Source organism: Aulonocara sp. 'chitande type north' Nkhata Bay, linkage group LG22 (assembly GCF_057382095.1).
Source record: "Aulonocara sp. 'chitande type north' Nkhata Bay isolate Kocher_YH1m ecotype deep benthic linkage group LG22, A_spYH_male_GT1.1, whole genome shotgun sequence".
In the NCBI taxonomy this organism is placed as follows: domain Eukaryota; kingdom Metazoa; phylum Chordata; class Actinopteri; order Cichliformes; family Cichlidae; genus Aulonocara; species Aulonocara sp. 'chitande type north' Nkhata Bay.
The window spans coordinates 22,649,082-22,662,274 of NC_141364.1; the positions used below are offsets into that span (position 1 = coordinate 22,649,082).

Sequence of the window (13,193 nt, forward strand, 5' to 3'; positions counted from 1 at the left end):
CCCACACTCCCTAGCAGATCGTTACATGGAGAAACCTTTGGAATACAAGCATGCTGATCCACACAGGTGTGCACACAGGTGTACACACGGGTGTTCACAGACGCGGACTACACCTTTCTTGGCTGCTGCCTCAAAGCACATTGTGCGCTGTCTATCTTGCGTGCTGCACAATATCGTTTATTATTTAGTATCTACTGTTATCTACTGCTAGCTAGTTTATTTAGATGGTGCTGTTTTTTTTTTATTATTATGTTGCTCTTTGTTGTTTGCTTTCTCTTCTGTTTTTTTTTCTCCATACAGGTGATCCAGGTGTTTGTTTGTTTTTTGTTTTTTTTTCTTTCTTCCCCCCCTTCTCACCGTCTCTTCTCCCCTCTGGTTTTCTCTCTCTCCCTCTCTTTCTTTCATTCTTTCTCCCTGTCCTATCCCCCAGTCATGTCTGTCCCGTTTGTAGCAACTGAAAATAAAATAAATTCATAATTATAATAAAGGTCAATCAAATGGACCAATATGGCAAGGCCATGATGATCCACTTGGTAAAATAAATCCACTTGGCATCTTTCTTGGCCTTAAGACAACAATTCTGATGGCTAAAGATCCAAACGGGACACAAAAAAAAAAAAAAAAAAGAGAGCAGGAGCTCGGCATGAAACCTACCAGGAGGAACTGGGTGAATTCTCCGTAGCTGAGCTGCTTGTTCCTCTTGGTGCCAAAGTGCAGCCGTATAAACTCACAGTCCCAGTTGAAGGGGATGTGCTGGTGGATGGTCGTCTGGCCAAAAACCTGCTTCACATCCTCTACAGAGGAGACAATAAATGAGATAAAACATTATTTGTAATATTATTTATTTCCTCCATTAACAAGATGCAATAAGTTGATCCTGCAGACCATTGATATTACAATAACAATGCTATTTGTCATCATTAGTATATTGTTAATTAACCTCTGCAAGTGCTCAGGCCAAAGTTACTTCTAACTATATTCTGTTGATTAGGTCCATCTGTAACTATAGCAACTCCACGGAGTAGTGGTGAACAAATTCACCCCTTGTGCCGGCCCCGAGCCCAAAGATCTGTGCCAAAACAAATATGTGGATCTATCCACTGTGGTGACCTCTTGGGAAATAAGGGAGAAGTTGATCATGTGTGGGTTCATCTGTGAATATGTGTCATTTTCTAACAGCTCATATTTTACTAGTGGAATCCTAAATTGGCACTCCAAGAATCCCAAACTGAGAACTACAGGAGACGTCTGAAACAGCAAAGATGGTAGTAGAAGTTTAATTTGCAAAAACTGCACGTTTGTGCAAAGTTTTCACATCTGACTGCTGAGTGTAAACATGCAGTTATGTCCTGGTGTCCACTGAAAGAAAAGTCAAGTAAATACAGAGAAATTTCAACCTAATGTGCGCTAACTATTGCATGTTCCAGATGACAATAAAGTAGTTCTTCTACAAAATAACTGCCCATACAAGTTTCAGTATGGCTGCCAAGAGGCGAGACTCGCTCTAGAATAACTTTGATAACATGGAAGCACTTAAGCACAAGTGCCTTCGACTTTTAAAGAAACTTGGTAAATGAACCTTGCTCTGCTGCCCTATTGACTTCTTGTAAAACAGAGACTATTTAAACAAAATGCAGCAACCAGCGAGGCAAAGCAAAAGCATGCCAGCTTTTCCTCGAACCTTTAACAATTACAGATCGCACCGCACTTTTAAGGCTAATGGCCGTGCGTCGTATGAGGCCTCCATTAAATAAAAATCCATCCACGGTTTCTTCCTGTTCAGGTTTTTAGTTTGCTCTAATTAAGACCTCAAATCTGAATGCTGCAAAGTCGTGTGAGTCAAGCCTTAACAAATAGCATGTGTTTCCTGACTTCTGGTTAACATTAGTAATTATTTCATTTCCCCCCCCCTCCAAAATAAATAAAGAAATAAAATAAAAAATGTGCAATTGTTGCTGACAAAATGTCAACGTCAATCTCGCGAATACAATTCTGCTCTGATTGAGACTTAAGTTCCCCTAAATCAGTGGTGAATGACACATGGCAGAACTTGTTCGAGCTGTGTAGGCTCTGTATTGAGAAGGAAAGGCTTTTCTTCTCACTTATGTTCCTCTGCCTGAACCCTCTAAGCCTCTGCAGCCAGTGGAGTGGAGAGACACTGAACATGAGTCCTAAATTACAGCCTTACTAAAGAAACAAAAACAAACCAATAGAGCGACCTGTTTCTTATTACCAAACAGGCTGCGCTGAAGGAGTGGAGAAAGGAAAAAGGAGGAAAGAAACTATTTTTTTTCCTTTTTTCTTTTTTTTTACAGAAAGGGAGGGAAATAGAGAGTGAGTGAGTGAGAGAGAGGGAGAGAAAAGAAAGGTAATATTTACTTCAGCCCAGCATTACCTTCTGAAGGAAGACAGCTTGTGTGTGTGTGTGTGTGTGTATGTGTGTGTTTCTTTACACTTTAATGAGGCAATAAATATACAGCCTTTAATTCTTTAAAGGACAGGCCGCTCCCGAGTGTGACGTTTATATTATCAGCTTTTATAGACCTGTCAACACTCAGACCTCTTTAAGTCTTTTTTTCCCTCCCCACCTTTCTTCTTCTTCTTCTTCTTCTGTTTTTTTGTCTTTCTGGCGGAGCTACAACTGCATTTATACGCTATGTTACGTTGCAGTTTTTATGAAGTCAACTTTCCAGCAAATTATGCATTTATATTTTTTACGTGCTACAAATTCTGAGCAATGCGCCGCCCTTGTACTTAACACAAAACTGCTCGGGTTATTATCGAATAATAATAAAAAAAATAAAAATGGCCTGACAGAAAAACTAAATGAAATTTGGAAAAAAAAAACAGAAATCGGACTACAGACATTTATTACACGGGGAAAACAAACAGGGCTTTAATGCGGCACGAGCTGCAGGTATGAATGCTTTTAATAGGTAATAAAAGAAAGGAGTTCTTATTTCTGTGCCTGGCTTGGTGAGGCTGTTTAATCAAATGAGTGGCATGAATAGTGAAAAAGAGAGCAGGAGTAAAAAAAAAAAAAAAAAAATCTGCAGTGTGTCACAATAAAGCAACTTTGACAAGCCTATAATCTCAGCCACCAGTTATTTGCTTTTCTTGGTGAACACGGTCGCCCGATGCAAGTGGCAGACGCTGCAGCCAGTGTTTATGCGTTGCACGATGTGTGCTATGTTTTTCGTACAATTTTCCACTCGTACGCAAGTCTCATAACTCGCAAGTTTTGGGATATTCATTAACCTTTGGGAGACGCAGAAAAACAGCAGACCTTTTAATTGCCACCAAGACAACGTCACTCTAATTGATCCTTTTAAATATGAAAATTTACATATGTGCATATATAATCACCCGCAATGATCTTGCACCCTGTCGACAGCAACAATTAAAATGAAATTTACTTACTCTTCCCCTGTTTGCGAGCGGGATGTGTGCACTGCATTTCAAATCAAGCCTAATGTGCCAACACCTCGCACACCTACAGAAGGCTGGCATTAGACTTGTTTAAATCAATTAGGCAAATGTGAAATGAGCAACGAGTACAAATGTCTTCCCTTTTCACCTACGAGCTTCCAGGCATCACAGTAATGGTGCCAATCATGCACACACACACACACACACACACACACACACACACACACACACACACACACACACACACACACAGAGCCACCCACCCCTTCCTCCATCTTCATCTGCATCCCGTAGTTTCTGCCAAACCTCTCCAACGCCGACCCTAACCTCATTTCTGCAGATAAGCTACCAGACCACGTACAGTATTTTTGTTTGTGGATGCAGCTCTAACAGAACAGACAAGTTGAGGTCAGACTCCCCCCCCCACCCAACCCTCCACTCCCCGCACCTCCACATAAACAAAGGAGGACTGCACGAAAACTTCTTCAGGGCACATTTAAGAGGAGCGCGCTGCCTGAATAAGTCTTTGGTAAATGTCAGCGAATGAGGTTCAGTGTTCAGACCTGAACTTTGTCTCACTTTACATAATAACATTATTGCTACGATTCAATAAACCGGCACTTCTATTAAGTCCTGATTAGTTTTGTGAGCTGGTATCATCCTCAACATGATACGAACGCACAACCTGAGGAAACTGCAACATTAGAAAGAGTAGAAAAGGTTTTCCCAGTGTATCTTTTTTTGTCTCTCCAGATTTTGTTTTACTTGAACTAAGAACACATGTGTCGAGCAAATGACTTACCTGACAATATATAACAAAGACAACGATGCTTTTCTCATGATTGAAACTGCGGTACGTGTGATAAGAATATCAATACCATAACAGGAACAGTTTAAAATGAGCACAAAATACGCGTCTGTACCAGAAGTGATCATAACTTTCTGAGCTTTTTACTTTGAGCAGTGAATCAGTATACACTTTTAAAGTTTATCACAATATCTACTACATGCATCAGAATCAGGATCAGAATTATGTTTAGTAAAAATAAAATATGTTTAATAAAAAAAACTGTGGTACGGAAATTGATTGTCTGGCATTTACATCAGATTTGCACAGTAGATGCATCTGTGCAAACTTAACTACAGCTAAAGGTTAACTTGTAAATCAGATGCAGAGTTACTTACCAAAAGTGGTAATCCCAATGCCCGTTTTATCAAACAGCAGGAAGGCAACCATGAAAAGTGAGTCTGGGGCACACAGCACCGATTCAAATGCTACAAACTCCTGAAAGGAGATCAAGCTAGGAGAGAGAAGGACAGAGGGAAAGAGGATAAGTAGGTCTGTAACAGACGGTTAAATGCTGCCATTTGAGCTGATTCATTACTGTGGTACGTTGTGTTTCAGGTTCCCTGTATAAATACTTCATCGGCTACGCATGTGATCATTGAGTCTTTGATATTCACTTAGCCATGTAATACATAATAAAGACTTAAGCGTAAATTACACTAATGAAATGAAATATTAAATAAAATAATTTAAAAAAACAAGTGATTTTTACACAGCATTAAACTGTAGACACGGTCATAATTACTGCCACACAGTGGCAAACCAGCACACTTGGACAAGCTATCAATCTGCGCAACACGTAATTCAAGCAGCCTTTTATCCTTTTAGTCTGTTATTCCATATGTAATGTAATAAAAAAATTATCGAGTGTGACAGCAAGAAAATAAAACATTTTTAAAAGCTCAGTGTGTGTTCCCAGTCTGCGCTGGCAGCTAACACTGAGAGGGCCAACTTTACACCACACAAAAAAGGCTTAAAATAGGACGTTTCACATGCAGAGTGTGCCATTTTAAACAAGCAGACAGGTGTGCAGGGGCTTGGGAGCCAGTTAAGGACATCAACATAAATTTAATATAAGATGAAGCCATTATGTGAAAGCCAACAGGAGCCATGGCGAAAAACGAGAAAATGAAGGGTGAACTTTGTTTGCCACAACACTATGAGACGAGCTGAAAGTCTAGTTTTCCTATTACAGCACTTCATCTCTTTGTCACTGTTTTCCTAGAAGCCTCAATAGAGGTACACACGTCCACATGTACCATCAGCAAGCAAAAAAATAAACACAAAAACACTGCCTATGTGTGAGCCCACTGAGAGCCCCCTCAGGAAAGTCCCACTGTGGAGAACTGGACCACGCAGTCTAGCCTTTATATAGGCCCTGGTTCACAGTTGCCCTAAGTCCATTATGAATTTCACAAATGGATCTGATAATTACAGGAAGGGTCAGCGTTAATGAGCAGTCCCCGAGCATCCATCTATTAAACCCATTTCAATTTCCGAGGGGGAGTGTGGCAAGGAAGGAGGGGGGGCAGTGATTGCATTTTCCTTGTTGTTGTAATTAATTATGTTACTGATGAAATTTAGAGGTGTTTGTTTGGCCTTTAGAGTTTAGGTTTCAGGCTTGTGTGCATTTATATATACACAAAGTATAGGTTTATAACCAGAAAAAGACTGCAGTATAGAAGACTGGAGGAGGAGGCGTCGACAGAAAGTAGTGCTTTAGGAACTTATTCTTAAACATGAATCCCAGAGATCTTTCATAAAGCAGCGCTTGGATAAAAGCTTTATAGTCTTTTGAATGCAGTCTTCAAAACTACTTTTTCTCCCTTCCAACATTCGTGGAAAACCCAACGAGGCAAAGCGGCAGCGACAAAAGACACAGATTAATACCTGCTTTCAATAAAAACCCAGAAATACATTTCGAAAGATAGCATCGATACATTTCGAGAAAGGCATTGTGTGTGTGCTGGAAAGGGAGCCGCTCAAGAACAAAGGGAAGTGTGGAGAGGGGATAAAAGTGAGCGTACGGTTTCTCCTCAGCGGCAACTGAAATCAGCTGTCATTGTTTCAAAGGCAAGGCTAATTGTTTTATTAACTAAGCAGGTAGTTCTTAAGAGCAGGCCCCCGCTGATGGTAAGTAGGTGGAAGGGGGCACAAAAGCTCACTGCAGAGTCCGGGGATCTACTGTTAAAAACAAGGCTAATACCCTCGCCGCTCACACTGCTGGAATACTCACAAACTCTCCAACACCTCGCCGATCCTGTGCGACACGTGCACAGCACACTCGCAGGTTAATAAAAGGAATGTAAGCAAGCACAGCCTCAAAGACTCACAGAGAATCGCTGTTTTGAGATGGAAACAAGGGAAAATGTCAGCTATGTGTTTTTGGAGTTCTTTTCACACGCATCAATTTGCATGCACGCTGGTCATCCCGTCTGTGTTTTCCCAGACATGGATAATCAGGATATTAGTGTAACCGAGAGGGCCGTTGATCAAGAAAGGGATTGGACCACGGGGGTGGGGAGGGGTCCAGACAAGATCCAGGGGGCATCTCCGTAAAGCGCACTGAAAAACATTCCACGTGCTCATAAGCATTTACACACAACTCTGCAGCCGGGGATGAAGCTTATGATGGTTGATTAGCAAGCGCCATGACGGCTGCAAAATGATTACCATGAGGGGAAAAAAAAGGGGGGGGGAGGGTTGCATCATTTTTTGCTATGCAGACTCAAACCCTGACGAGACCGCTCAATAATCAAATCAACCAACAGCATCTACCAACCATCAACTGCTATGGCATGTGTCCAGGGCTGCCCCATCCATGTTTGCAGGCTGGGATGAACCGCGGAAGACGGGGCTAATGTGATACTCCTCATTTGCTTACTTTACTCCATGGGATTTGTTAAATCCTTTAAACAGCAATATTTATGGGATGTATTACATGACAAAGGCTTGCATGTGTTTCTATGGATGACAGCTGAATGACACTTTTGTCATGATGCCAATTCAATGCAGTTTAAACTGTCTCCGATATGCCTGTCTGACATTACAACTATATTCCACATATATATGTTTATCTCATCTTCATCACCCAGCTTTTACTTCTGTCTTCTCTCAGCAGGCATTTAAATACACAAAAAATATACAAAAAAACCCAGGCTTGGAAATACTGTTTACAAGTAACATAAATGCATGGTGTTGCTGTGGCCCGGCTGATAGAAAGACAGCTCTCCTTCGTTGATAGTAGTGGGGGAGAGGGGCCTAGAGGGGCTTCAATAATCCCCTGTCCGTGGCATCTTGGCACTGTTACTGACAGCCTTCCACCCACCTAGAGAACACTTGCACACAGACACACCCCAAAAACCCCACATACACACACACACGCAGGTGAGCGGTATGTGTTCGGCTTCTAGGAGTGGACACCCACCAGTCCAAGTCCAGAATGCTCGCAGCCTCTGGAAGACTGCTATTTTCCCAGCACGCTCCCTTAACAAAGTTTTTTCTTTTTTTTTTTCCAAACCTCCAAGAGTCTATGGGTGGAAGTGTTTTTTTTTTCACACTTGAACAGATGCTTCTATCAAAATATCAGGGGGAAGAAGGAACGGATAGAAAGGTAGGGAGTCGGAAAGAGGCGAATGAAATAGAGGGAGCTCAGAGTGCATTGTAGTATGTGAGTGCAAAGAGAGAGTGATGATCAGATAGGAGGAATGTGCGAAAAGTCAAACAAGAAAAAGAGAGGACATAAATAAGTTGACTGAAAGAGAAAAATCTTTAAACCGTCTTCTAGGCCTGTATGTCAGGTCCCTGGAAATTGAGGCATCTCCACCCTCAAAGCCCTGTTTCTGTTTCGCTCTCTCTTGATCTATCTATCTATCTGTCTCTCTGTCTCACGGGGACGGCGAGAATAAGAGGGAGAAAAGTGATTTCCACATAACAGATTGTTAGGACTGTCACTATATCCCCTGATTTACACAGTCACAGAGAGGGAGACAGACAAATGTATTTTCACTGTTTACATTGCTCCCCCCATTCCACAAACATTGAGCCACTCAGATACACACTCACACACACATTGTGTAAGAAAAATTTCTCTCGCACAACACAAAAGTAAGCGAGCGTGCCACCTCCCATCCGACCCCCTGCTAAATCTATTGTCCCCACACTCATCTTGCTGAAATGGAGTCCTACCTGGCAAAAACAGCAGCAGGCGCACTAGCTGCAAATACGCTGCACCTCATATACCGACCGAAACGTATTGTTCGCGAGTGTATTTGCATGAGATCGGGCATGCTGGATGAAAATCCAGCCGCTAAAGTGGCTTGTTTTGTCTTGCTCCTTGTTCTTTTCTGGAGCTTTGCACGGCTGAGTGCTTAAAAAGAGAAAACAAAAAAACTACGCAATTCTGTTTTCATGCTACAGGCGACGGCCCCGAGGCTGTCGCATCTCTACTTATTGTGTTTCTTCTGTGTTTGTGAGGTCTGCAGAATAATCATCTGGTCTCTTTTGCCTCATCAACTCGTTTGTCTGTTAAAGTTCAGGAAGAAAATAACACATCACAATGCACAGGCCTGTACAGCGACTATACGAAAAGAAAGTGAATCACATCTAAACTAAGTCTAAACAATATTTGGAAGAAAAAAAAAGATTTTTTTTCTTTTAAAAATGACTCTTTTTCCTGTTTTGCCCCCATATCATTTCCATTCTCTTCCACAAAACCAAAATGAGGTTTAGATACAAAGCCTGGGCCATGGGTTCCTAATAGATTTACCCTGATGCCACGGCCACCATTTATCCTGCTCCAAAGCCGCACAATGCAACTGAGTGCTCCTGAATAGCATGGGCAATTACAGTGCATGTGTGATTTTTTTTCTCTCTCTCTGTGTATGTGTGTGCGTGCGTGCGTGCGTGCATGTGTGTGAGAGAGAGCATGCACGTTGCTCTCTCTTTTTCCAATTCCAAAAACCCCCACTACTCACATCTCACTGTCCTCTGTAAGTGCAGACACACACACACACATACACACACACACCTTAAAGCAGATGTAATAACATGAAACTACACAGCCATGTGCACTTTGCTCTTTGTAGAAGCCCAGGTGGTTACCATGGCAATGTGGGCCTTTTTTTAAAATCTTTTTTGACTTACCCTAACATTTTATTACCCATCATTATGTATCATTAAATACATACATATTAATGTAAAAAACAGGGGTGATGGGGATGGGAGGGGGGAGGCGTAAGTGTGAAATTAGGGGTGTATCTACAAAAAAGCCAACACCTGACAGGGGCCTTGGTGGTTTTGATGTCTCATTGCTATATAATTCATGTATGAACGTCCCCCTGTGCATTTCTTACACCAAAGGATTAAGTCATAGGTTTGTTTATAAAATGCAAAGTAACACTAGGAGGCTAGTCACACAAGATCAAAGGGATACATAATCCATGTACTAATAGCTTTAATAAGAGTCTATCATGAGCTTACCTCCTAGCAGGTGGCTTAATATTAATAAGGCTTTTTCTTTCTCCAGTCTTGATCCACCAACCAAAAGAAACGTGCATCTAGCCAATGTCTGATTTAGGCTTCTGTGTTGAATCTATGCAACACCTACAACACAGCCTATGCAAGTGGTCAACGCAGTTGCCAACACACTATTTCGTGAGGAGTTTCTCACTTCAGTTTCATCCATTCTCTTCCAGCTAGTTCAAAACATGGCAGTAAGAGGAGCTGGAAATGCACAGGAGGAATCAATGGTACCAAACAGGCCTATCAGAGTCGCTGAGGCCTGCATTAGCATGACGTGTAGCTACATTTCTAAGATTGTGCATGTAGGGCTTTAGAAAAGTTTGTGGTCATGACGTACCTATGGCATAAACTTAACACAGATGTATTAATCCACTGTTATTCTACAGAGTGATATCGATGACATGTTGTGGTTAAGCAGAATAAAAGTAGTTCTTCCATGCTTTGAACACCACGAGCAAAGTGATATTTAGTTCTAATATATTCAAGAGAAAACAGACTTCCTATTTTTGGTATCATCAAAACTAGCTACCCCAAAAAGAGTCTAGATCAGGGGTCCCCAATCCCAGTCCACGAGGGCCGGTGTCCCTGCAGGTTTTAGATGTGTCCTTGATCCATCACAGCTGATTTAAATGGATAAATTACCTCCTCAACATGTCTTGAAGTTCTCCAGAGGCCTGGTAATGAACTAATCATGTGATTCAGGTGTGCTGACCCAGGGTGTCAAACATAAGGTCCAGAAGCCAGAATCAACCTGGCAAAGACTCCAGTCTGGCCCACTAGATAGATTTGGCAAATAAGAAGGGCATACATTTTGGACTTTTATTTGTATTTTAATAGGCTTTGCTGCTTCTCTCTCCTATTAATGAAATTGAAATTACATTTTTTTCTTATATTGAAACATCTCAGTCAAATGTGTAGTTAAACTTCTGGTGACTTCTAAGATCAAAGTAGAGTGTATGTGGCCCATCATGTAATCTCTGGTTTAGAGCCCTTAAGCAAGATAAAAATATCCACAAAAATATCTACCCTCCTAGAATTGTCTACAAAACCCTACATATGTGAAATTTTCATTGCCTAAAAGATAAATGGTACACTGACCCATCTTTCTTCTGGTCCACCACTCCAGCCAGCAGATTTGTGGCCTCATTGGTCAGCAGAATGTCCGTGTGAGCATGGAGGAAACGGCTCACAAAGTCCTGCGCCGACATGAAGTATTTCTCATTCTTCTTGACGCTGGCATACTGTAAAACAGAACATTTTTTTTTATAAAAAATAAAGACACAAGGCTGAGCTTTAGAAATTCATTAAAAAAAAGAAAAGAAACCCAAATCAAAAGATGGGAGAAAACCTTCTTTGAAACTAGGCAAACTCAAAAAAGAGAACAAAACATATAAGTCAAATCCCACCTTTTCAAAAATGGCTTTCAACTCAGTGGGGTTGGCCCTCCTAGGCAGAACTGCCTGCAAAATGATGAGAGAATGTTTTGTGAATAGACATACCAAACCTATATCATCATCTGAGCCAGTCCTGGTGAGCCACATTGTAGAACAATGTTTTTTTTCTTTTTGGCTACTGGCTTGTAAACAAAGCTTTGTCTGTCTGCAACCACCTCTTACACACTGGAATGCTTTTAATCACATACCTGTGATCACATATTGTACAGTCAAGGTTTCTTAATTAGCTTTTTATGTTATTTTTATTGTTTTAGACAATATTTCTTAGGGCAAGGATGTCAAACTCATTTTACATGGTGGGCCACTTTGATCTTAAGTGGGCCGGAGCAGTGAAACTCCCCTTTCACTCAGTGTAAAGAAGTTTAACTACACATTTAGGTGTGAAGTCTTAATATAAGAAAAATACTTCATTTCAACAGTATTTCTTAGTTTTTCTAGGGGATAAAGAAATACTGCTGTGAGAAATGAAAGAAATGTGTCAGCGTGACTTAAATTGTAACAACTGAATTTGTAAAATTACAGAAAAATGAAAAGTGATATAAAAAAATATCAGACTGTTTTTTAGTGTAGACGATTGTAAAATAAATAAATAAATAAATCTACAGTAAAAAACAGGCAATTTTCTGTCATTTAATTCTATATCTATTACTTATGTACGGTGGTGTAGTATGATTATCCAGAGGTAAAGTTTTCATAAGTAAGAGAAGCAGCAAAACTTAATAAAATACAAATAAAAGTCCAAAATCTGGGCCTTTCTTCTGATTTGCCAAAGCTGTCTAGTGGGCCAGATTGGAGTCTTTGCCGGGCTGATTCTGGCCTCTGGACCTTATGTTTGACACCCCTGTCTAAAGGGAATGAATTATATATGTTGTCTATAGGTTTCTACATTTAGTTAAAGCCTCTGGAAAAAGTTTGTGAAACCTTTAGAAGAAACGTCAGTACCTCCCGTCTCAGATAAGAGCTACACACAGCTGTAGGTGATGATGATGGTGTCAAAAAACATGTTAGAAGTTTCCTCCGCTCTGCGGGAACTTCTGCACCCGGTGGGGCGTTCATAACAAAAACGCCACAACTTGTAGCATGATGCTATCCAAGGTTACCGGTGACTACAACCGACTTTTTATTAAGTAAGGTGGAGAAGAGGCCAGGGAGGAACAAGGTGGAGTTAGAAAAAGGAAAGGGAAAAAAAGGAGTGAAGGAAGCGATAGCATCATTGCTGCATTTTACATCACTGTGGAAACACCACTTCATTCAGCTTATAATAAAAAATGCTGCAAGCCAAATATTCACCAACTAGCTAACCGGGACCAGTAAAGTCTCGATGTCATTACCGTGTGGTCAGTGTTAAACTCTAGCACATCCTATTAGCTGGCTAACCGGCAGTTAGCGAGCCCTCCTCCGGGCAAACGTCATGACAGGCGGAGGGCTTCGGGCCGCACACCCCCTGCACCGGGCACACATCACCGACAAGGCGACAGCTCCTGCCAGCAACACGGGGAGGTGACGTGGGGAAAACTCAGCAGCTGCTTACCTTTGTTGCCATGCTAAAGCGAGCTCACTGTCAGATAGTCCTGTTCACTTCCTCCTGCGTGACGGCGTTCCCATGGAGATTACGCGCCGGTGCAGTGCCAAAGGAAGGTGAAAGAGGATCAACCGCGCACGTGGTGCGGGCCATGGAAGGTCGGGTTGTTTTTTTGTTTTTTCAAATTGTATTTGTTTAATTTTTTATTTTATGCATTTACAGAGAGAAAGTTCTCTTGTTGGTACTGTGTCTTGTATTAATCTATTACACACTCCTAGGATGCATAGGATGCATAAGGCATAGGATGGAGCACAAGGCCCTGATAATATGTGCATGGATACCTAAGGAGTCTAAATATTTGTTTTGCCACTTTGCAAAGAAGACATTCACTATAAAATCAGTTTAGGCTCTGTCCCAG

At 41.3% G+C, this 13,193-nt stretch overlaps 1 protein-coding gene across 6 annotated transcripts in view; it reads right to left on the minus strand.

Annotated features, from left to right (window-relative positions):
• slc25a13 (solute carrier family 25 member 13) overlaps window positions 1-12,879 on the minus strand; it is a 58,480-nt gene extending 45,601 nt beyond the window's left edge. For 4 of the 6 annotated variants that reach the window (XM_086279632.1, XM_086279628.1, XM_086279630.1 and 1 more), the window contains exons 1-5: window positions 12,785-12,879; window positions 11,206-11,259; window positions 10,898-11,040; window positions 4,615-4,730; window positions 655-794 (exon numbers count right to left, since the gene is read on the minus strand). In XM_086279632.1, coding sequence (XP_086135758.1) covers window positions 655-794; window positions 4,615-4,730; window positions 10,898-11,040; window positions 11,206-11,259; window positions 12,785-12,796 — 465 coding nt within the window. In that variant the 5' untranslated portion in view covers window positions 12,797-12,879. The other 2 variants (XM_086279631.1, XM_086279633.1) reach the window with 2 other exon arrangements.
• Window positions 12,880-13,193: the final 314 nt, after the last annotated feature.